The sequence below is a fragment of the Chlorocebus sabaeus genome, chromosome 13 (assembly GCF_047675955.1).
Source record: "Chlorocebus sabaeus isolate Y175 chromosome 13, mChlSab1.0.hap1, whole genome shotgun sequence".
Lineage (NCBI taxonomy): Eukaryota > Metazoa > Chordata > Mammalia > Primates > Cercopithecidae > Chlorocebus > Chlorocebus sabaeus.
In genome coordinates, this window is record NC_132916.1 from 97,799,049 (window position 1) to 97,825,587 (window position 26,539).

The 26,539-nt window shown below is 35.1% G+C and overlaps 1 protein-coding gene and 1 long non-coding RNA gene across 4 annotated transcripts in view; one reads left to right on the plus strand and one right to left on the minus strand.

Moving 5' to 3' along the window:
* Positions 1-26,539, plus strand: part of LOC140713195 (uncharacterized) — a 979,701-nt gene that overhangs the window by 918,600 nt on the left and 34,562 nt on the right. For both annotated transcript variants that reach the window (XR_012095087.1, XR_012095088.1), the window contains one exon: positions 18,177-18,265. This is a non-coding gene — a long non-coding RNA (uncharacterized lncRNA). The remainder of the gene's footprint in view (positions 1-18,176; positions 18,266-26,539) is intronic.
* MEI4 (meiotic double-stranded break formation protein 4) overlaps positions 1-26,539 on the minus strand; it is a 343,137-nt gene that overhangs the window by 86,831 nt on the left and 229,767 nt on the right. Inside the window, exon 5 of one of the 2 annotated variants that reach the window (XM_008006413.3) lies at positions 16,676-16,994. The exons of the other annotated variant lie outside the window; for it this stretch is intronic. Within the exon in view, the coding sequence (XP_008004604.2) occupies positions 16,725-16,994 (270 nt within the window). The 3' untranslated portion in view covers positions 16,676-16,724. Of the gene's footprint in view, positions 1-16,675; positions 16,995-26,539 lie in introns of those variants that run through there. 2 annotated transcript variants of the gene reach the window in all.

A 26,539-nucleotide genomic window follows, 5' to 3' on the forward strand; every position in this document is an offset into this window, starting at 1 on the left:
GATTAGAATGTAGATGTTAATAGATATAGCTGTATTCAAGTGCAGTCAAGACTCCATCTACCCTGGGCAGCTTTCTGAGACTTGGGGATTGGCTCTCAATGAATCCTAGGCTTCTATTGTCTCTTTCTGCCTATTTGTAAGTAATAAATCCACTTCAGGTAACTTGTTGAGTATGAATATGTTCTGTTTCACCAGACTCAGACATATTGGTGACCAGAAAATAATGAAATTGCTTCACACAAGGCCCTGCCATTTTGAAGTTTCAGAATATCCTGTAATATAGAACAACATAGAATATACTATTGAAAGTGTAAGGCAAGTTGCTGTTCTTTGCTCCATAAGTCACAAAGAAAGAGGTTCAGTGGATTTCTTTGGATATTGGAGAAAATTATCACTACATTTCAGTTGGCTACTCCAATTGATTTGGGTAGGGATGCAAAAGCATGATTTTTTTTTTTTTTTTTTTTTTCACAGAGTCTCACTCTGTCACCTAGGCTGGAGTGCAGTGGCATAAATCTCAGCTCACTGCAACCTCTGCCTCCTGGGTTCAAGCAATTCTCCTGCCTCAGCCTCCCAAGTAGCTGGGACTACAGGCACATGCCACCATGCCTGACTAATTTTTCATATTTTTAGTAGAGATGGGGTTTCACCATGTTAGCCAGGCTTATCTCGATCTCCTGACCTCGTGATCCACCCGCCTCGGCCTCCCAAAGTGCTGGGATTACAGGCGTGTGCCACCGCGCCCAGTCAAAAGCATGACATTTTGAAATGGAGTCTTAGCAAGAGAAAATCTTTAGGCTGGACAACACTCTGTGAAAGCAACTTTGCAAGGAGCTTTTTAATAGTAAATCCAATCATTTCCAAAGTATCTGTTGCAGAAGACGATACTGTATAAAGTCCGTGTCAAGCCTTAATAGGAGAGTCATGCTGTAGGTACCTAATGTTTTCAGGCAAAGTTTGTGGCAAATAACTATTGTTTTGATTAAAAGTTTCTGGGTTTTGTTTTGTTGTTGTTGTTGTTGTTGCCAGAAACAATGTCCCGGGAGTCACTAAACAACTGATGATAGAGCCACCAAATGACCTGAGCTATGCTCATGGACTTGGTGTTACCTAATACTCCACGCTATACAATTGGTTGGGTCCAGACATGATCCGTCAATTAGAAATGTTATAAATACAGGTTCGACCTCAAGCAGGTCCTGAAGTACAAGTAAGTTGCATGAGTAGATACTTCTGTCAAGGATAACAAAACCAGACACTAGTTAAAGTGTTAAGGACAAATTTTAATTAGTGATAAATTATTGCAATAGGGAAGAGGGTTCACTATGAACAGAATTCAATTTCAACTGTCAAGAAATTCACTGGTCCTACCATAGATACTGCAATTGATAAAACTCTTCCTTTTTGAGAACATGATAGATATACTTGTTTATGGATAGTCACATTAGGATAGGTGTGAGCATTTTGCTATTTGGAGGATTAAATTTAGCAGAAGAATATACACTAATGTCAGGCAGCTAACATTAGCTGTAGAGGTGGACTGTAGTGGACGTGTGCCATTTCTTGTCATCTAATATTTTGGAAAATTCTATTTTCTGTAATCTCTCAAACTATGAGTCTTGTTTTTCCTGACTAGAATTCGAAAACTCACATTTGTAGGTTGCTTGCAGTTTTGATAAGAACAGACATAATGACCTAAGTTCCAACAATCAGGATATGACTTTAAGAGACATGAATGCATTAAACAAGACGAGGAAGAAACTTGTTCTCTATGGGGGGAAGAATAGTGGTAGAAGCCTCCCATTCTTCAGAGGTGGCAGTAATATTGTCACTAGCACATTTTCCCAGTGTAGGCCCTGTTTCTATAATTAGCCTTTAGCCTGGCTCTGAGTCTCCTTGAGATTTTGTAAGCTTTCTAATAGTCCAAATAAATTCGTTTTCTGTGTAAGTTGGTCTGTATACAGTTGTTTGCACCCGGGTACTGTGACCCATACAGTAAAATTATGGACACTGAAACCGTAAGAATAAATCATTTCACATTTGAATAGAGCATGTAAAGCTAAAGAAGGTCTGAGAACACACTCCTGAGAAACTTTACATTGAGTCACGTGAAGTAGGTGAAGTTAACAGGAGATAAGGATAAAGAGATGTCAGAGAGGTAGGGAAACAATACAGGGGGCATAGATCATGGTATCCAAACTTGAGAGTGTTTCAAGAGGAGAGTGATCGATCTGTTGAATGCTCCCAAATGAGCAATAAGTGAGTAATAATAATCTTTGTGATATTTACCTGATTATCTAATTTCATCATCACAAGAACCCTATCAGAGAGCTAATAATTGTTGTCATGAATTAAGAATAATTGAGATGGCAGGGAAATAACAGTAGACATTGTAGATAACTAATTGTGATGAGAAAAAGAATGTTAGTTGGAGAAAGACGGGGGTTCAGGAAGGTTTGTGGTATGGAAAGTTAGGGAAATTTAAAGATAAAAAACAGAGGCATATAAGCCTGTTTCTTGTGAACATAGAGAATACATGATCCAAAACACAGATACTTCAATGAGTCTTTTTTTATTATAAACTTGGTGAAGAAGAGAAAATGATGACAGATAGTGGAAAGGTTTATGTTTGCTAGCAGGATGTTAAGAGAATTCCCGTTTGTCCTAATTTCTATGTAAAGTACAGGACAAGGTTATCTGCTAAGAGAGGAAATGAGAGATTATAGGTCTGAGGAAATAAATGGTTTGAGAGAGATCTTACAGAAATGAGAGTACAGTAATTAGAAGAACAGAAGAAGTTCAGTGTTATGTATAAATTAGGTCTTCCTATGTGATTTTTCTCAAGGAAAGCCCATCAAATGTGTTTAGGCTACAAATGATCAATGACTGCAATCACTACACTTATCCTGAGTAGGGGAACTGGAAACACAAGATAAAAATACTTGCCATTGTCTTTGTCAGTGGAATGTAGACGTACAGACACTGTGATAAAAACCAGAGAGAATAATGTGGTCAAGGAGAAGGGGGTGACTGACCTTAATGTGGGACTGTTTCATACAGATGGTGCCCCTTAATTGAGTAAATGGAAGACTTGGGGACTGGGTGTATGGGAGGTGGAGAAGTACTCAGAACAAAAGCAATGTCCTCTAAAAATGTGTTGGTTTTGATAATCTACTCTCTATGCATTCTAAAGAATGTAGGAAAACAGCTCATACATGTTTCTCATGAAATGTTAAATTTAGGTTGTAAACTCAATTCAATTCATTTAGGTATCTTGTATTACCATCTTGTCAGTAACACCTGGATCACCTGGAGAGTCTAGGCAGAATTACTCAAGACACTGCAGATACATTCAGGTATCTAGTAATATCAAGCAATAACTAGCACCTTGATATAATTAACAATAGTATTTTACTGTGCTGGTAGGGCCTTAGGCAGATATAGCCATCAACTGAATAGAAAAATCAATAAACCAGCATTTACATTTAGATGGTTGAAAACAAAACAAGACCAAAAACAAACAAACAAACAAACAAACAAACAAACAAAGACATTTCTCACAACATTCTGGGATTTTACTTTCCAATGCTTGGTTAGTGCTGAGCTTATCAGTTACTTTTATATGATGTTTCTTATGATCTAAAAACAGTATGACAAGGGGTATCAGTTATGGTGTCTGGAAAGTAGTCATTAAGGTGACTGAGGTAACACAGGAAAAGTAAAATAATCTTCTATAGATAGCAAGTTAAATTTGCTAAATTGGAGGCTGAGAATTTGAGTTTGAGTATTTCTATCTATCTTGTTTCTTATATATACTATATTTTCCCACTTTTTTGAACAGCAAGAATAGATCACTTTCATTGTTACTGTTTAGGGAATACTTATGAGTGTTTTATCAGAAAGTTAATACACTTTAAATGTAAAATGTTAGAAGATTTGTAGGCTTTCCAAATATCTGATTGCATGTTGGTTAATATTTCTTCCCAAGGAGAAAGCAATACCTAACTTAAAATAGAAGTTATAATAGAATTAGTGTTTCCTTTATAAAACTGCTTCAAAGCTATTCTGTATTAACTGAAGGATATATTTATTTATCCCCAATTAGCTCCCACATGAGGTTCTGATGGAAGGTAGTTTTACCGATGTATGCTTAAACAAATTATTTGCTCACTTATTTCAGATTATATAGGGTAATAATGGTTATGACCACTTCAGAGGTCAGCTAGTGGCCCCGAACTGTGGCCAAAGTATCTGAGTTGCCCATTTCTTAATATAAATTATTGAATAAGACAACTATATTTAATGCAAATCAAGCTTAGCCTAATGCACAATTACAAATGATAAAGAATTGAGTCCAGTATTTTATCACAAAAAATCGCTCTGTATGTTGCTTTTTATGTTTTGTTTTTGTTCTGCAGATGCAGAACTGGATTAATCATTCTTGGGTCATGATACACTTTCATTGTTGGTCCATTCATAGTATTCTCTCCTCCCTCTCTCCCTTCTCTCTCTCCTTCCTTCCATTCTTTATTATGTGTATTAGTTTTCTTTTTATAGTGAAACAATCATTAACAAATCCAAAACAAAACTTAGGAAATCTTAGATAATAACTTACACCTAATATATGGTTGATCTTGGCTAATCTGTTCCCCTGCCTTCTGCTAACTTGTTAACATTATCGTGAAATGTCTCATGGCTTCCTACAAGTCTCTTTTAGAGAGCTTATCACATGTATATGCATCCACAGACATATATTTTCATTTTTATTATTTTTAATTCTACAAAATAGGTTGCATGTTGTATGTAATCTTTTTTTTCACTTTTGAACCATATTGCTATGTATCGCTGTAATTTAACTACTGGATAGTATTTCATCTGATAAAGATAATACAGTTTACTCATCCCTCTAATTCACGAGCATTAAAGATTTTTCTATTACAGTGATAGAATATTCTTTAATTAATAAATGTTCCCGCTTGTACTTATGAAGGAGATTCTTCTGGGTATATACTTAGGAAGGCAATTACTATACTATAGGATACATTTATATTTGCTATGGATATTAATCCAGCTTTAGTAGTCATTATTTAAAACTAAATTAAGAAAGGAAAACAAATAGCAAGTCTTTTTCTTCAATGACATTTCAAAAGTAACATGATCTATGTTTGACTTGAAAGAGTTCAACAGTAAATAATGTAGAAAAATTACTTATAAATGGGTGTGCTTGTATCCTAAGAAGCTCATTTTGTCATAATGTCTTTCATTTCCTTATACTCATTGAGATTAATTGTAAATAAAACGTCATACTGACACAGTTATAACCCAATATTTGGCAGGTATATGATGCCACAAGGAGATGAATAAGGTCAATTTTATATGGAAATATGGAAAATGTTTTCTCCATTATAAAGAACAACTTTCAGGGAAGATTACCTCTATATTCATAAATCTATCACTTCTTGCCTTATTAACTTTTATTAAATTGTTAGATTTCCAATATTTCCTACAATGTGACATACTGCTTTTGTATTATCTCTACCTACTTTAACACATTCACAATTACTACAATGCCAGTAATTTTATTTCCAAAACTGAAATCGGTGAAAGGCAAATCATATTGCATCCCCTGGCCAGCAGGGATCATGTCTAACTCTTTATTATATTATTGTCTGTTCGGTGCATTCTGCCTGTAAACACTGCTTCTACAATATATGTTTTGTGACTTTCTAATGAGTTTTGCATATTTCCTCTGAATAGCAGGTTGACATAATGATAGTCCTCAGACTATTAATAAATTCTGCTATCATTCTGCCATAATTGATCCCATTTACTGCTATGTTTCATTTGCCCCATTTTGAGGAGAAAATACAGATAAATTTGCATATAATCCCTTTGAATACACAAAATTTGCTATGAATTACTCTCTGTATTGTTCAGCAAAAGTATCCATGAGCAGATAAAGGCTCATCTGTTTTTTGAGTGATTAAAGGTTTGAAGCAGACACAGTAAACAGTAACTGTTGAAAATGAAGCAAAAGTAAACTAAGCTCTCATTTCTTATCCTTATGTTCATATGCTGATGCTCTTCCCCATTTTTGTAACTTCCCTTTCTCTTGAGTTGGAAAAAAAGATGGGGGCCTAACAGCGTTCCAAATTTGTAGAATAATGAAGCAATCAGTAGTGCACTGAATCAGCTGCCTGGTCCTTCTTTCTTACTACTAAACGCACCTCATGGAAAATGATAATTGAAAGCACAGCATCATTCATTCATTCATTCATTTATCCAATAGTCAATCAAAACTACACATAAATATAAAAAATCCTAAATCTTTCTTTCCATTGTGTCTGAGCAATACACATAACTTCAATATATTCTTTTCTCTAAGCATTGTTTTATTTAAGATACTAAAGGAAAAGACACACATGACAACTTTGTCACTGACAGGCTGCGCAACACTTGATGTGGTTCTTCAGTAACCTAATTCAAAACTATAACAAGCAATGGGTGTCAAGGGTGGAAAAGGTTTGAAACGTCTGTTATCAGTCTACATATTACAAATGAGTTGAGACACCCAAGTTCATCTGTAAGGAGGATAACTAAAAATTGAATATTTTTTCCACAAAAATAACTTTATACATAGTGATGAGGTTTTTCATCAGGACATAAAATTAGCTTAATTCATGATGAACTTAATGTACCTTGTAGTGTTATTTGATTTATAACTACCCACAACTGGCAACATTTTTTTCCTAAAGAAAAAATATTTTCTAAATTTCAATTCATTCTTCACCTAGGCAACAGCATCTAAAAACAAGATAACTACATGAGAGAATACATCTCCCTATATGTCTAAATTTGCAGATTTATATTCGGTTATGGACCCTGTGAAGGAAAGGAAAGGAGAGTCACCTGGACTGGAAGTTGTCAAGAGTGCTTCAAACCTATTATTCACTCACCTACTTGGGTGCAGCAAATCATTCACAATTTGGAAAATTGTTCCCCATTGCAAAATATGCTTCAACTTTTCTAACACCCATGTGTGACAGAGAATAAGGAAACTAATAGTAAGTTTAGAAATTAATATAGTAATGCAGTCAGCAACTATTGATCATTTACTATGTTCCAGAAACATAGCACAAACCTACGCTAAACATCAAGATTTAAGTTTAGAAATACTCTTCCAATGGCCTGGTGTGGTGGCTCATGCCTGTAATCCCGGCACTTTGGGAGGCTGAGGTGGGCAGATCACAAGGTCAGGAGGTAGATACCATACTGGCTAACAAGGTGAAACTCTGTCTCTATTTGTAAAAATACAAAAAAATTATCCATGGATGTTGGCAAGCACATGTAATCCCGGCTACCCTGAAGGCTGACAGGAGAATTGCTTGAACCTGGGAGGCGGAGGTTGCAGTGAGCCTACATTGCACCTCTGCACTCCAGCCTGGGCAACAGAGCGAGACTCTGTCTCAAAAAAAAAAAAAAAAAAAAAAAAAGAAAAAAGAAAAGAAAAGGAAAGAAATACTCTTCCAAAATGTTCAAAGTGTAGTGGCCAATATCAAGTTTACACACATTAATTTTATTTAAAAAGTAGTTGTAGTTCAGTCAATCAACAGTGTGAGTCAAGTTTACTGTTTGATCTTTCCAACATTGTTTTATCTATGAAATGAGGATAAATGAATTTGAAGGTGCCAAGTGTTTTTCGGTTGAAAAATTGAGTGGACTGCCAATGAAATTGTCAATAAATGAAATCACATGGTCCAAGGGGTGTGCAGAATTCAAATTCAGTTCAGGCAGGTCAGATTGGGAGATGGTGGGTGTGTGGTAGCTTATGCTTCAAAGAAAAGTGGACTTCAGTGCAAAGTAACTAAAAAAGTTATAGTTCACATGAGGCCTATGTTGACTGAAGCAGTATTAGCTAGTGGCTGGAGTATCATTGGATGCTGAGAGAACTGAAGAATAAAATACTGCAAGTATGTTCTAGCTATGTTATGGAAGGCACTCATACGAACAAAGAAGGGTAATAGGACAGTAGTTCTATAGGTATATTTGTTAGGGATCAGTGGTTCTAAGCTACAGAAACAGTCTTCATTTAAAGTACGCAGACTACTAATAGTTTTGCTTAAAGAACGTCTGTGGTAGCTCACAGATTCAACTGGAAAGTTGGAAGATCATATTTGGAAAAAGGCAAGAAGCAGGTAGCTCTGAGGGCCTAGCAGCAAGAACTATTCAACAATTTCATCAGTCTGTTGCCATCATAAAGGATGACCTACAACTGATTTCAGTGATTCTGCATAGGATTGATATTCCAGAAGAGGAGTTTCCAAATGGCCTAGCAAATATGTGAACACTTCTCAACTAGAAAAAACAGCATCTTGATTTTTCAGCCTTAAAGAAGACTGAGCATAATGGGCAAGAAAATTCACAAAAGTAAATTAGGATGTTATTTCTAAATCCACTATCCTTAGCCAGAGCAAAGGCCAGGATCCATATTCATGGAGAATTAGAATGCTAACAAGGAGCTAGGGCAGGAAGCCTGGCATATGAACCTTGCACAAAGAATTCTTACCTAGTGTGTAGGCACCTGAAATCTATTCCACAGCTCCCTCACTGGTAGGAAAGAGGTCTCCTAAATATATCACCGGTTCCAGATCTCGCTAACTGAAAACCGCTGAAGGACTGATTCATCTCTGGCATACTAACAAGTTAAGTGTATAATTAAGCACTTTCCACAGTTTCAAGCACACAGAAATTATGGGTAACCATTATTAACATGAATGTTGATATAACATTATTATAACATAATCATTGTAGTTGCCATTAAACATAGGCTGAATGAGAAGAAATTCAGGCAGAGAAACTATTTCAGTATGGTTTGGCTATAAGTTCACTTAGAATTCAGGCAGAATACTTGGAATAGAAGAAGATATGAATAAACAAAATGTAATACTGTCTCTGACACTATCTCTGTGACTCTGGACAAGTCACTGAACCTCTCTGCACCTGCTTCTTCCTATGTAAAATGGAATTAATAGGAATAGTAATACTACCTATTGCATAGGGTTGAATAGTAATACTACCTATTGCATAGGGTCGAATGAGGTAACACATGAAAAGTGCTTGGGACCGTGCCAGATACATAATAAACATTATATAACTGTTATCTCCTTTTCTTAGTATCATTATTATTACTTCAGAGTTCACAAAGTGCTTTTCACAATATTGATTTCATTCATGCTAACAATTCTATGGTCAAAGTATTCTTCTTTAAAATTTTAACAATAAAAAATAGATATTTTACTTTTATGATGTGGATAGTGATACTCTCATCTTTTAACTATGAGTCTATTCTACCAGACCTTATAGATGTATACAAAATTATATCACTGAAGGACCTCCATGAAGACAGAAAAAAGACAGAAAACTCCCCAATGCTGGGTAATAACATTTAATAATAATTGGTAGTTACATTTAACATTTAATAATAATTGGTAGTTATATTTCACAATTTTAGTGATATATACATAAATGATGTATACAGATATGTATACAGAAATGATTCTAGCAGAAATACAGATAGTCTTTGTTCTTTAACTTTCTGAATAAAAAACAGAGGCTCTCTTTTATAATGAGAAAATAAGACTATTAAATGACTTGTCCTAAGTCACAGGATTACTTGGCCAACGATGGTCCTCTACCCTCCTTCCTTCCATCTCCACCCACAACCCCACACCTCCCCACTTCTATTTGTATCTTCTGCAAATTGGTCTCTCTGGGCTTCATTGCTGTTTTAATATGGTAAAAAACAGAAAGGCCCATTTTCAAATGAAACTTTAATATAGGGCTGATTGACAAGGTACAGAGCAAGTAAAAGTCCTTACATCTTTTCCCCAAACCTAACAAAATGAGTAAACAATAACTGTCCAAATAAAGGTTTTTTTGGGGGAAAATATCAGCAATGTTTTTAATTATTTAAATTTTATGTATTTTCTCCTGCAATGTCAAAAGTTATAAAGACATTTTCTTTCTAACTTCATAAGATGGTTCAGAAATGTCAAACATTGTCAACAGGATCATACTGATTAATGCTTATCTTGAAATAGAAATTGTTTTCTTCTCCTTTACAACAAAAAGTACAATTTTGAAGCTAGTGTAAACTATGCTTCAAATGTATTATTTATTTCCACTTCTAAGTCTTAGGAATTAACTCTAATCCATGTATGGATGTCTGATCTTGATCCTTGTGTTTTGAAAGATTTAACTCACTTTATCCTCAGAAAGTGTTACTCAGACTGACTTACAAAGCAATCAGATAGCAAAGTAGAATTTACATCTATTTCTTTTAAACAAATGCCACCAATTTGGCCATCTCTAGCATCTTAATGCACTTCTTTTATTCTTCCAAATATAAAGGAATATTTCAATTATCAAATTTTACTTAATATAATGTAAATTTCCCACCACTATAATTATCATAAGCACATGCTGCATATGTCTAAAAGGAACACTTTAAGAAGTGTGCAAACTGGAGTTCTGCTGCCAGGATAACTTTATGCTCTACACTCAGTTTCTACTTCTGCTGTTAGGAACATAACAGCTGTTTGTGTCTGAGTGCCAAGAATGTGGAGTACATGTTGACTCAGTTGCTTGCTGCCTATCTAAATCTTGGCTTTGATTTCTTTTTCTAGCTGTCACCTTGGGCGAATTACTTAAATGCCCTGTGCTTGCTTTTCACCTAATCGGAGATAATCAGTATACTTACCTTATAGGGTTGTTAGAAGGATTAAACAAAATAATAAAGAACAAGTATGGAGTGCCTAGCACATATCAAAGGCTGAATAAATGCTGGGTACTATCTGCCTTACTAAAGTGATGGTGAAAAGCCATATGGATTATGGTATGTGATTTTCTTTTAAATAGAATCTCTGGAATAGAATTCTATTTCAAAGGGATTCACCACATAAGCCACGATTATACAAGCCTTAGAAATTATTTTTTGAAGTCCTCACTTGGGAATAGTATCAGCATATTAATTTGGAGTTGGAGACATCGTCACATTTCTATAACGTTTCTTCTAGCTGTTTTCATTTTACACTTGGAATGGCTGTATTCTCTTCGCCCAGTGTCTTATGTTCTCTTCTATTAATAGATTTTTATCAAGTTGCAAGGTAAAATGCCTAGTCAGCTATGACAAACTCCACTTCTTAGTCCTGGGCCATGGTGGAAGGGGACATGCTACTATTTTTGCTTTCTTCTTCTTCTTCTTCAACAGACAAGGTTTTTCTCTGTCACCTAGGCTTACCTCAAACTCCTGGCCTCAAGCGAGCATCCTGCCTCAGCTTCCCAAAGTGCTAGGATTAGAGGTGTGAGCTACCATGCCTGGCTACCCTCCTCATTTTAAAAGTTCATGTCACTCCTTGCAATGAACTGGCTCTGGAACTATTCTAAAGAGAAATGTCATGCCAGGGAGATTCCACGGTGTGTTCCATGCCCTCAATGCAAGATAAGACAAAAAGGCACCAACAGTCCTGCTACTGCTTGTAGTGGCTCCCCTTAAAAACCCAAGGTAAAATACAGGAAAGACTTTCTTTTTCAAACTTCAGAATTCATTTCAAGAGGTTTGGACCTCTTTTTAGAAAATGTGGAATTTGAGTGTGTGTGTGTGAGAGAAATAAGAACAAATGCTGGTTGAAGTGTCTGGCATTTCCAGTGTTCCTGAAATGATTATTTATGAAATAATCATGAAAATGTCTTCTTAGTTAAGTCATTAAAGCTAACAGCAGAGACTGTTCTGTTCCCTCCTCATGTGTCAGGGGTGCTGTCCTTGGGTAACTCTGAAGCTCACAGTAACAATGTAAAGACCCAAAGTGGCAGAATCAAATTAAGCAGCGAAGTTGAACCAAATTAAGCACTGTTTATTAATTATTTATTTATAGCTCACCATATTCTAGAAGGATTTATGGCACTTAGAATTTCATCTCCAGGGTTGAGAAATAGAATAATATCTTTATAATTCAGTTATATTTACTATATGTATTAAACAGATCTCCTGGAATAAAAGGAATATTCTGATATTACTTGGGGCAGCTAATAAGAGGAAAGTAACATCATGTGTGCATCTCTCTGCCCATTCATCGCTCTATCCCAGGACAAATGAAAAAAGCTATAGTTAATTTTATCTCCTAAACTCAGATTACAATAATTTTTTAAAGTACTATCATGGGGAATAAAGATATGTTTTAGTTAGAGGGCTAAAAGCTAAATATTAAAATGCTATTTTTAAGTGCTATTAAGGTTGATCTGTTTATAAATATGTTACTTCAGTGAACTTGGAATCATTTGGTTTCTAAAAAATCCTCCTTTGGAATTTTAAGGCACATACAAGGAAACTTAAAAAAAATCAATACTATGAGATGACTAAATGTCTACTTTCTGAATGATTTTATGAGTATAAGACCTTCCTGATCAGTAAAAACAGTATCAGTGGTTCTCAAACATTGGTGGACATCAGAATCACCTGGAAGACTTGATAAAACACAGACTACTGAACCACAACCCCAGTGTTTCTGACCCTGTAGTAGGTCTGGGGTGAAGGCTTAGAATTTTTATTTCTTACAAGTTTCCAAGTGATGCTAATATGGCTGGGTTGGGGACCACATTTGAGGACCACTGGCTTTGTATATGGTCAGAGACAACTGAGGTTAATTAACGTTATCACCTGGAAATTTGCTGCTCTAGTGGACTGACTAAACACTTACTTACATAAACACAACTACTGACAGAAATGCAACAAAAGTTCACCAACCATTTAAGCAGCTAGAACAAAATTTAGATTAAAATGTCAGAAGAAAATACTACAAATACAGGGTATATGCCTATGAAATATATAATTGAATGATTTAAATGTCTTAAATGTTAGAACATTAGTTTATTTTCAGAAGTTTTGCTTCCTATTAGGAATAGATCCTTAAAATTCCTTTCATATTAAATAAAAACAGAGGACTTTCATATTAAGTAAAAAACAAAAAAAAGACGCTGTTTATTTCTTATGTGTTTCTAATACTCTGTGATATTTAGAAAGTTCTTATAAGACCAGTATATTTATTAACCAGGTAACTTTTGTATTGTGCAATTCTATAAATAATTTGGGAAGAATAAATTAACTTTTAACAATAATAAAATCCTATATCTTTTTTTCAATAATAGATAAACATTAATAAGTTAATTATCTCCTTCAGCAAACATTGATGTAGTTGGGTCGTTATGTTGACTGCTAAGAGAAATCTTGGTTTTATAAATCTGACAAAAGTTAAAGCTTAGTATGCTTTATTTTTTCAAATAATTGGTTTGTAGACAATTGGTGCTTCATATTTGATGAATAAAGGAAATTAGGTTATAATAAAGCAGAGCTGTCAATATTTTCCCCACAATATGGCCTTCAGAAAATCTGTAAATGTATATACAAATTTGGAAATGCAAATGACTTGTTTCCCTGCCTCTCTTGAAATATGCTGACCTTGGCTAAAAGATAACAAATATCATTAAAAAGTACAAAGCCTGTGAGATAATTGTATATATTTTTCCAAGAACAAACCAATCAGATTTGTTTTCTCTCCCCATTTTGCTATACTACAGCCTCACAGTCTACCTAAACACCTCTGGAGGGAGCTTTGTACCTTTTAGGACATTATTGTTTGAAGACAATCTGTAACTTGGCTACAGTCTTGAGTAGCAAAATGCTAAAACCCTGAAGAGGTCAAAGATGCTGTTCCTCTGGTTTGCTTGTAGATAGGACAACTTGTTTACAGCAGTTACAAAATCCAAAATAAGCTAATCATAAGCTAGTAATGTCCACTGTTGTGCCTTATGGTTCATAGTTAAGCATGTATAAAGCTTTGATGACAACTGCAAAGAAGCTGTGTTTGTGAAAGTTTCCTGAAGTGCCAGGAAAGCTGCATATAACAGGTAGTGCAGTAAAGTAGGAGTGTGGAATTGGAAGACGGACTTCCTTAGGATGAAACCTAACTGCCACTTCCTGGTGTTGTGAACTTGCGCAAGCTGTTTAACATTCCTTTGCCTGAGTTCTTCATCTCTAAAACACAGATTCAGGAAATAATCGTACCTTTCTCATACAGTTGCTGGGAGAATCAAAAAGGTTAATATATGTAAAATGCTTATGTAAGTCCCTGACTATTTGGTATTATACATATCGTACATATATATGTATAATATTACTTATTTATATATTTTATTATATAAACATAAAATATTTTATGTTTACTCATAAAATATATATATTTATTATAATTTATAATGAATAGTATATGAGTTTCAGCAAGTATCATCACTTTTTATTTCCTTCATTTTTATGATCATTCTATGGTTCTCTTTATTTCCTATCCTATCTTATATCCAGTTTCAGTGCTGCCCTATTTCTACTGACTCCATTACTCTTATCCCTTAAAACCTTAATTCTAAAGTTAGACATTACCTAAATATAAACTGTTATAATATTCTTAAACATTGTAATACTAGTTAAAATCATTCATTAATTCACTGCTTTACTGAAACACAGATACAAATGTCTCATTTTTATCATTTTATCTTCTTTTTGATGAGTAGATTTGGACCTTAATACTAATTTACTACACCATTCACTCTGATATACACTGAAACACAGGATAATGAAAGTTTAAGTATCATATACTTGGTGGAAGTTAAATGTTTATATAAAATGGATACCAAATGGAAATAAAATGTTTCTCCATTTTGTGCATTTACAATGATCCCAATATCTTGCATCTTCTTTTATAATAAATACATTTCCTAGGCTAATTTTCAGACCTTGAAGCCTTGGAGACCACTGAAATTAATAAATTTGTTGTAGCTCCAAAAGTTTCTTGGCTGATCATTACATTGCCTGGCTGCAATGGGGAAAGGGCCATTGCTGATACTTGTGTATTTACCAATCTATCTTCTTTAATCATAATGAAAGAAGATGAAGGTGTCATGGAAAGTGGCTTTTGTGTAATGCCATCAACTGAAATGATTTCCATTAGCCTTCACAGGCGTTCACAGGAATCAGACATTAGAAAAATCCCTCCTAATTCAAGATTTGGACTATCCTTCTTGTATTCAACTGGTACTTGTGGTGAAGTAAATTATTGGCTCTAATTACCTACGTACATCGATGATCATTGCCATGTAACTGCAAGTTCTCCCACTCAAGGTGAAGTCTACTCCCCTGTCACTTTTCTTTGGGCTTGACCATTTGGTGTACTTTGACCAACACATGTGGATGAAAGTGCTAATGTGACATTTCTCAGCCTAGCCTTTTGTCTTGCTCAACTGCCATTGCCATGAGAGGAGATTCCACTGAGAAGCTATTTCCCCCTCAGTCTGGTTCTCAGAATATGCACATGTGGAAGAGAAGAAAGCCTGACTTTTAGCAAGAAGCCAATTCCTGTGGTATGTGCAACCTGAGCAGAGTTTTTCATTAAAGTCCAGTCCAAATCAGCTGATCCTTGAGTGACCTGCATATATCTGAGAAACATTATTGTTGTATGCCACTGATATTTTATGATTATCTGTTACATAACAAAAGCTGACTGACATACATTTAGTTTCAGGATTATCAAAAAGGCATTATCTTTTCAAAAATGCTAGAAATAATTCCAAAGATAATTGTGCCAGATGACATGCTTGTATATACATTGTGGATGGAACTAGCAAGATTATTTTTAATGCCAATGACATTTATGAATGCTAATTATGAAACACTATCACATATAATTAATAAAGGAAATTTATATTTTGTGTTCCCTAAGTGGCACTATAGGAAAATACGTAACATGTGCTCATTAAGTTTGTGGTTATGATTTTAATCACTGAAATGATGTCAATGAAATGATGTCAATGAAATTGTATAACTGAAAAATTCAACCAACCAAATAACTATAAATTGCATTTTTTGATTGATGGATATTAGAATTTATAAGGTATCTCTAGTGACTTAATTGTATACTATTTGACAATAGTATATTATAATAACTATTACATATTATATATATTATATATTATATATATTAAATATTATAACATATTTAATCAACAGAATTGAAACAAGTATTTGTTGAAAAACAAAGAAGATTTTAAACAACTAATAGTATTTTCAAAAGAGCTCGACAAATGTATTGGCCATATGAAATTGAAATAAAAAACAATTAAGTTTCCAAATATTAAAAAAATTCTATATGATTCTCATCTAAGATGAAAGCAATGATGTAAGTTCAACTATGTAAGAAAAAGTTTTTAAAATTGTATTTATGACCACTTACATTCCAACACTTTGTGTTGATAATGCAACTAAACTTTAAAAATCTCTTTGATTACCATTTAGCATCAATTGCATGGAAATCTTTCACAACTTCAGTATCTTTTAAGAGACAGACAATTAATGGTCCATTTTACAGAATAATAGAGCTAAACTATATTGAGTGAAATAAGATATAGTTACATGGGAATAATGATGGCATTACCAACTGAAACTGGCTGATTTTAGTATAGAAATATGATTCATAAAATTTCATACAATTTAACCATTAAGTTGAATTGATAATTATATTTAGAGATCAATTCTAAAATGCTAATTAAAATACTATTGAAAGTCTTTTCAGTATGAGATTTTCATATATTCCACTTTATTATGCTTCAAACGTGGTAAACTGCTAAGGAATGGAGTTATTTTTAAGAGATTCTATCTGTGCTGAGTTCAAAAGAATGCCCACTCTCCATAAATATATAGTAAACAAAGGAAATGCATCAGAAAGTTGGAAAATAGTTTCATCATGCTTCTGAAGAAATTTCTTGATTTCTTGGTCATCATGACCTATACTTGAAGTGTTGCCTTCTTTGGTTTCCTTTTGAAGAAGCTGCTCCAGAACCCAGAACAGGTAGAAAATGTTTTCATAGCGTGACACATCATAACTCGCTTGCTCCTACAAATAAACAACAAACTCCTTTAAAAATTTGGCTATAAATTACCTAAGAAAAATGTCATATGAAGATACCAGATTTTCAGGCAAAATACAAATATTTGATATATTTAAAACCTTCTGTCATCCTGTCACTGGTGAACAATGGGGAAATTTAAAACATTTCCTTTTTTCAAAGACTTTACAATCATGGTGAATGACTTTTCTTTCTTGCTAGTTCATGAAGCTCCAAATCCCTTCCCTGCTTTCTTGCAGAGAATACTCAAATGAATCTGAGAATACCTGGCAAGGAGTCTTACCAATGACTTGGCAAGGAGTCATACCAGTGCTAAATTCAGTCTTTTGCCAAAACTTTTTAATTCATGGGACTTATTTTGATTGATATAAAACAATCCTAGAGTAAGTAGAGTCATAGTCTATAGGTGACCAGATGTGATATCATATTGAATCTTCCTGATACAACTCAGGAAGGAGTAGCATTGAATCATATACACAGTCATGAGAAGAAATGTAGATGCATCTTGTGGAACTTTTAATTTGGCCTAGATGCTTGAATGTGAGATAGATAAGTCACAGAAAGGCCTAAAAATTAGATAATAGCAAGCATAAGATGAGAGAATGGCAGAATCAGTATAAAAATGAAAACTGGCTTTATCATTAGCTAATTAATTATGAAATGTGTCAGAAGCCCGATGAAGTGAGCAGATTGCTTATCACTATTCTACAGTCAAGGAAATGGATCCTCTGAAAAGTAGACTAATTAGAACTCAAATCTGCAGATGCTAACCAGGGACTTTTTTTTATTTTCCTGATACATTTTGTTCAAGTTCATTAAAAAAGTATTAACATTGGGAAAAAAGAAAACTCTTTTAGAACCATTTATGAAATATATTCACTGTATTAATACAAAAATGAAAGAACATTGTTTCAGAGTTGAGACAAATATATTCTTCAACAAGGTGACCCAATAAGCAGAGTAAGATATATACAGGCATACCTCATTTTAGTGTACTTTACATTATTGCACCTCCCAGATACTGCAATTTTTTCAAATTGACGGTTTGAGGCAACCCTGCATCAAACTAGTCTATCAGAGTCATTTTTCCAACATGTGCTCACTTTGTGCCACATATTAGCAATTATCACAATATTTCAAATTTTTCATTGTTACTTTATCTGTTACAGTGATCTGCAATCAGTCATCTTTGATGTTACCACTTTAATTGTTTTGAGATACCACAAACCCGGCCCACATCAGATGGCGAACTTCACTGGTAAGTGTGTGTGTTCTGACTGCTTCACCAATTGGCCATTATCCATCTCCCTTACTCTCCTTAGGCCTCCTTATTCTCTGAGACAAAACAATATTGAAATCAGGCCAATTAATAACCCTACAAATGGTCTCAGAGTGTTCAAGTGAAAGCTTGCCTATGTTTCATTTTAAATCAAAAACTAGAAATCATTAAGCTTAGTGAAGAAGGCATGTCAAAAGTTGAAACAGGCCAAAAGCTATGACTCGTGCCAAAGTTAACCAGGTTGTAAATTCAAAGAAAGAGTTCTTGAAGGAAATTAAAAGTAAAGTGCTATTTCACTGAACACACAAATAATAAGAAGGGGAAACAGCCCAATTGGTAACACGGAAAAAAAATTTAGTGGTCTGAATACAATATCAAACCAATCACAACATTCACTTAAGCCAACACCTGAACCAGAGAAAAGGCCTAACTCTTCAATTTTATGAAGGCTGAGTAAGGTGAGGAAGCTACAGAAGAAAATTCTGAAGATAGCAAAGGCTGATTCATGGGGCTTAGGGAAGAAGCCACCTTCATAACATAAAATTACAAGGTGAAGCAACAAATGCTGATACAGAAGCTGCAGAAAGTTATCAAGAAGTTACAGGTAAGATAATAAAAGAAGGTGGCTACACTAAACAATAGTTGTTCAGTGTAGATGAAACAGCCTTCTGTTGAAAGAAGATGACATCTAGGAATATTGTAGCTACAAGGGATAAATAAATGTGTGTCTCTGCATGAGAGATGGGTCCCCTGAATACAGCAAACCGATGTGTCTTGACTCTTTATCCAATTTGCAAGTCTGTGTCTTTTAAATTGGAGCATTTAGTCCATTTACATTTAAGGTTAATATTGTTATGTGTGAACTTGATCCTGTCATTTTGATATTAGCTGGTTATTTTGCTCGTTAATTGATGCAATTTCTTCCTAGCATCGATGGTCTTTACATTTTGGCATGTTTTTGTAATGGCTGGTACCGGTTGTTCCTTTCCATGTTTAGTGCTTCCTTCAGGGTCTCTTGTAAGGCAGGCCTGGTGGTCACAAAATCTCTAAGCATTTGCTTGTCTGTAAAGGATTTTATTTCTCCTTCACTTATGTAACTTAGTTTGGCTGCATATGAAATTTTGGGTTGAAAATTATTTTCTTTAAGAATGTTGAATATTGGCCCCTATTCTCTTCTGGCTTGGAGAGTTTCTGCCAAGAGATCTGCTGTTAGTCTGATGGGCTTCCCTTTGTGTGTAAACTGACCTTTCTCCCTGGCTGCCCTTAACATTTTTTCCTTCATTTCAACTTTGGTGAATCTGACAATTATGTGTCTTGGAGTTGCTCTTCTCGAGGAGTATCTTTGTGGTGTTCTCTGTATTTCTTGAATTTGAATGTTGGCCTGCCTTACTAGGTTAGGGAAGTTCTCCTGGATGATATCCTGAAGAGTGTTTTCCAGCTTGGTTCCATTTTCCCCCTGACTTTCAGGCACCCCAATCAGACGTAGATTTGGTCTTTTCACATAATCCCATATTTCTTGGAGGCTTTGTTCATTTCTTTTTAGTCTTTTTTCTCTAGACTTCTCTTCTCGCTTCATTTCATTCATTTGATCTTCAATCATTGATACTCTTTCTTCCAGTTGATTGAGTCGGTTACTGAAGCTTGTGCACTTGTCACGTAGTTCTCGTGTTATGGTTTTCATCTCTATCAGTTCTTTTATGGGCTTCTCTGCATTGATTATTCTAGTTATCCATTCATCCATTCTTTTTTCAAAGTTTTTAGTTTCTTTACACTGGTTATGTAGATCCTCTTTTAGCTCTGAGAAGTTTGATTGACGAAAGCTTTCTTCTCTCAACTCATCAAAGTCATTCTCCGTCCAGCTTTGATCCGTTGTTGGTGATGAGCTGCCTTCCTTTGGAGGGGGAGATGCGCTCTGATTTTTTGAATTTCCAGCTTTTCTGCGCTGCTTTTTCCCCATCTTTGTGGTTTCATCTGCCTTAGGTCTTTGATGATGCTGATGTACTGATGGGGTTTTGGTGTGGGGGTCCTTTCTGTTTGTTAGTTTTCCTTCTAACAGTCAGGACCCTCACCTGTATGTCTGTTGGAGTTTGCTTGAGGTCCACTGCAGACCCACTGCAGACCCTCTTTGCCTGGGTATCAGCAGCAGAGGCTGCAGACATAGAATATTGCTGAACAGTGAGTATTGCTGTCTGATTCTTACCCTGGAAGTTTCGTCTCAGGGGTGTATCCCGCTGTGTGAGGTGGGAGGTGTCGGTCTGCACCTAGTGGGGGATGTTTCCCAGTTAGGCTACTCAGGGGTCAGGGACCCACTTGAGCAGGCAGTCTGTCCATTCTCAGATCTCAACCTCCGTGCCGGGAGATCCACTGCTCTCTTCAAAGCTGTCAGACAGGGCCATTTACCTCTGCGAAGGTTTCTGCTGCTTTTTGTTTAGCTATGCCCTGTCCCCAGAGGAGGAGTCTACAGAGGCAGGCTGGCCTCCTTGAGCTGTGGTGGGCTCCACTCAATTCAAGCTTCCTGGTGGCTTTGTTTACCTACTTAAGCCTCAGTAATGGCGGGCGCCCCTCTCCCAGCCTTGCTGCCACATTGCAGTTAGATCTCAGACTGCTGTGCTAGCATTGAGGGAGGCTCCATGGGCAAGGGACCCTCTGTGCCAGGTGTGGGATATAATCTCCTGGTGTGACCTCTGCTAAGACCCTTGGTAAAGCGCAGTATTAGGGTGGGAGTTACCCGATTTTCCAGGTGTTGTGTGTCTCAATTTCCTTTGGCTAGGAAAAGGAATTCCCTTCCCCCTTGCGTTTCCCAGGTGAGGCGATGCCTCACCCTGCTTCAGCTCTCGCTGGTCAGGCTGAACCCGCGGACCAGCACCAACTGTCCGACACGCCCCAGTGAGATGAACCCGGTACCTCAGTTGAAAATGCAGAAATCACCCATCTTCTGTGTCACTCACGCTGGGAGCTGGAGGCTGGAGCTGTTTCTATTCGGTCATCTTGGGCATGCCCCTGTGCCACATTTTCTTAATCCAGTCTGTCAATGATGGACATTTGTTTTGGTTCCAAGTCTTTGCTATTGTGAATAGTACTGCAATAAACATACGTGTGCATGTATCTTTATAGGAGCATGATTTATAATCCTATAGGTATATACCCAGTAATGGGATAGCTGGGTCAAGTGGTACTTCTAGTTCTAGATCCTTGAGGAATTACCATACTGTCTTCCACAATGGTTGAACTAGTTTACAGTCCCACCAAAAAAAAAAGTGTTCCTATTTCTCCACATCCTCTCCAGCACTTGTTGTTTCCTGACTTTTTAATGATCACCATTCTAACTGGTGTCAGATGGTATCTCATTTTGGTTTTGATTTGCATTTCCCTGATGGCTAGTAATGATGAGCATTTTTTCATGTGTCTGTTGGCTGCATAAATGTCTTCTTTTGAGAAGTGTCTGTTCAAATCCTTTGCCCACTTTTTGATGGGATTTTTTTTTTCTTGTAAATTTGTTTGAGTTCTTTGTAGGTTCTGGATATTAGCCCTTTGTCAGATGAGTAGATTGCAAAATTTTTCTCCCATTCTGTAGGTTGCCTGTTCACTCTGATGGTAGTTTCTCTTGCTGTGCAGAAGCTCTTTAGTTTAATTAGATCCCATTTGTCAATTTTGGCTTTTGTTGCCATTGCTTTTGGTGTTCTAGACATGAACTCCTTGCCCATACCTATGTCCTGAATGGTATTACCTAGGCTTTCTTCTAGGGTTTTTATGATTTTAGGTCTAACATTTAAGTCTCTGATCCATCTTAAATTAGTTTTTGTATAAGGTGTAAGGAAGGGATTTAGTTTCAGCTTTCTACGTATGGCTAGCCAATTTTCCCAGCACCTTTTATTAAATAGGGAATCCTTTCCCCATATCTTGTTTTTGTCAGGTTTGTCAAAGATTAGATGGTTGCAGTTGTGTGGTATTATTTCTGAGGGCTCTGTTCTGTTCCATTGGTCTATATCTCTGTTTTGGTACCAGCACCATGCTGTTTTGGTTACTGTAGCCTTGTAGTTTAGTTTAAAGTAAGGTAGTGTGATGCCTCCAGCTTTGTCTTTTGGCTTAGGATTGTCTTGGCAATGTGGGCTCTTGTTGGTTCCATATGAACTTTAAAGTAGTTTTTTCCAATTCTGTGAAGAAAGTTATTAGTAGCTTGATGGGGATGGCATTGGATCTATAAATTACTTTGGGCACCATGGCCATTTTCACGATATTGATTTGTCCTATCCATAAGCATGGAATGTTCTTTCATTTGTTTGTGTCCTCTTTTATTTCATTGAGCAGTGCTTTGTAGTTCTCCTTGAAGAGGTCCTTCACATCCCTTGTAAGTTGGATTCCTAGGTATTTTATTCTCTTTGAAGCAATTGTGAATGAGAATTCACTCATGATTTGGCTCTCTGTCTGTTATTGGTGTATAAGAATGCTAGTGACTTTTGTACATTGATTTTGTATTGTGAGACTTTGCTGAAGTTGCTCATCAGCTTAAGGAGATTTTGGGTTGAGACGATGGGGTCTTCTAAATATACAATCATGTCATCTGCAAACATGAACTCTCATTGTAAAGAGATCAAGAATTTATATCAATGTGGCATCTATTTTATCACCATATCCACCAGTCTGCTCAATCCAGTGACCAAGAAAGTGATAAATGTGAGTCAAATCACAGGATGTTTCACCAAAGAAATGTGTGAAGATAAATTTTTAAGGCACTTGGGATTTAATCTATGATGATATTGTGCTAGAAACTAAAAAAGCACATTACTTAGGGATCAGAAAATCACATCAACTTTCCTTTAGAATAGACTTGAACAAGTTTATCCATCTGACATTATTCAGATAACCAGAGAATATGTTTAAATAATGAAATCAAGCTAGTTTTGTAAATATTGTGTTATATTAGGGTGTTGGAGATAGGGAATTGGTTGATTGGACCTTTTTTCAGTTGTTCATATCTCATAAGACTCTTTTTAACACACACACCCTGAAGAAGGCCTTTCAGGACCTTGTGATATTAGAAAAGCTTTAAAATAATCAATTCATATTTAGATTCCTTAGTACCATCCTTCTATGCAAAAAGGAATTATCTTCTAGATTACTACTGTCTATGAAGAATTTTCTTGATGGGGAAATATAGATAATGATGCATTCTCAGGTTCTTTACACATCTCTAGATGTGCAGTTCACAATGAGCTTGAAATGGCTTCAATAATTCACCACAGTGTAGTACTTCAATAATACTAGTAAATAATATTAGTAATTTTTCTCTAGATACAAAGTAGTGTAAGAGTTGAGACTGTATTTTTTCACTTTGGGTAAAAATATGACAGTAATGATAATGATAACAGATAGTAGATAACACTTATTTGAAAATGTATACTCCTATGCTATGGTTTAAATATATAATCTTATTCTCCCAGCAACCCAATAGAGGAGTTATTGTTACTATTTCCAAGTTTTAGATGAGGAAAATGAAGTTTACAAAGGTTAAATAACTTTCCCAGATCATATAGCTAGTAAATGACTGAACTGGGATTTAATAAAGATATTAATATATGTTAATTTGATATTATTCCTTTACAAAGAAGGAATTCCCCACAAAGAATGTTACTTACGAAGTAATATTCTAGTTTCTCAAAGATCTCAACCAACAAGGGCCTCTGCCACATATGTCCTTATTGGGAGTCTCAGTAGATGTTTGTGTCAGACAAATACAAATCGTTTTCTTTTTGTGATTCTTGTACAAACTCCTCTTCGTAGACCTTTTTTTCAGTTTACTCATTTTGCTATTACCTTGTTATATAAATTCAGCTTCAAGAAACAGATTTGTGAAAAGTAAAATAATGAGAAAATCATTATTTTTAAATAAGTCATACAATGACAAATAGATTTTTTAAAATTTTATGTTTTACATATATATATAAATATATATTTCTTTCACATATACTTATGTATACAACTTGCATACTTGTTGAACTGTTTCCGATAGGAAAAAAGGGTAAAATGTCAAGATCTAAAATACTAACAGTTTCAGAACTTTTCATCAAAGTTACCACACATATTAAACATAAACCCTTTAGAACTAGTCTCCTGGATTCAACATTTTAGGCAGATAATGCTATTATCTGTATAAAGCAAAATGGATTAATACTTATTGAGTCTTTTCCATCCTTCTTTTCTGGGCACTTGGATCAAAAGATGATTCGCCAATCTATACCCCTCACTCCCTTTGTGCCCTGCCTCACAATTCTGCTCTAGGAAACTTCCCCTAATTAACTATACTCTGCTCTAACCAGAGCTTTACACTCCCTCAGTATAGGCCCAACACCTAGGTTATGGGGAGAGAGAAATAATATAACACAACTTTTGGAAGAAACATACTTTTAAAACATATATGCTTCTGTTGTAATCATGAGCTCATTGATTTTATATATGTAAGTATGTATATAACCTGCATGTGATTTTTCGATTCTGTTCTTGAGCATTTGAGCATTGTTGCAAGCATGGTCAATGCTCTACTGCACTGGGCCCCTAGCCTAGCCCCTGCTTATTTGTTAGCTGCTTTGTTGCTTTCTCCTATGCTTCAGAAGTTTCAAGATAGTTAGTAAATGACTTATAGAGAGTTAACTTCATCCCCCTAGAATTCAGGACTAAGATTGACTGTCTTCTTTACTTTCTACTAAATAACAAAGGATAAGTTATTAAAAGTCAGGGTAAGTTTCCTACTGAATTATCATGGTGACAACTAACCTTTTCCTTTAAAGTACCATGTTGAATGTATTCTTTTAGAGACAACTCATTTTAGTTGTTATTACTTCTGTCCTATAAAATCTGGCACAAAGGATACCGACCCAGTGGTATATTATATTCAGTGAATGTTTAGTTTAACATTTATATTATGTGGCTATACTTCTTGACTTAATTTTCTGCTCTGTAATATTCTAAATATTCAAATATATCTCTAATATTCTAAATATTCAAATATTTGTTTCCCTTATCATGTGCCATATGTCACATATTCTTTATTCATTCTTTTTCCTTCTGTCATCTTTTTTTTTATCTGACTGGGTTGTTTCAAACAACCTGTTTTCAAGTTCTGGATTTTTAAATTCTGCTTGATCTAATTGACTGAAGCTTTCAAATATATTTTGTATTTTATTCAATGAATTATTCAGTTCTAAAAATTCTCTTAAGTTCTTTTTAATGATACCTATTTCCGTGATACATTTCTCATTCATATCATGAATTACTTTTTCTGATTTCTTTGTATTATCTGTGTTCTATCTCACTGAGCTTTTTTAAAATTGATATTTTGAATTCTTGTTCCAGGATTTCATAAATTTATTTTCCATAATAATTTGATGCTGGAGAATTACTGTGTTTATTTGGAGACATAATCTTTCCTTTTATCATGTTTCTTTTGTCCTTACTTTGATATATGAACATCTGGTATATGAGATGCTTTTCCCATTTTTGAAATTTGTTTTTTGGATGACTTTTTCCTAAAGATAAATCCATTATTTTGGTTGTATTACGCACATGGTGTTGCTTAGTTTGGGTGATGTTGATCAGATTCTGGGTGCATGCATTGTGTGGTCTTCATATGATTTTTTCAGCTCTAAACAGTATTAGTATTGTTTCTTATTTCTCAATGGCTTTACCTACTAATTTTACATAGTATTCTAAATCTTTGTTGTCAACAATGTTTATAGCATCTTAACCAAAAGAAGATTCCATATCAAGAACCCATTTTCTTTGCTTATCCATTAGAAACAAGTATGTATCCATTCAAGTTTTATTATGAGATTGCAGCAATTCAATCACATTTTCAGGCTCTATGTCTAATTCTATTAAATTTGCTATTTTCACCACACATCTGCAGTGACCTCCTCCACTGAAGTCCTGAAGCCATCAAAGTCATTCAATAAGGGTTAGGGTCGAATTCTTCCAAACTCCTGTTAATTTGATATTTTGTATTTCTTTCATGAATTACACATTTTCTTAATGACATCTAGAATGGTGAATCCCTTCCAGAAGGTTTCCAATTTACTTTGCTCATATTCATCACAGGAATCAATATCCAAGTTAGCTATGGCCTTATAAAATAAGTTTCTTAAAAAAGACTTATAAATAAAAATTACTTCTTGATCCATGGGCTGCAAAACAGATGTCTGTAGACATTAAAACATTAATATCTTTATGCATCCATCAGAGCTCTTGGATGATCAGGTG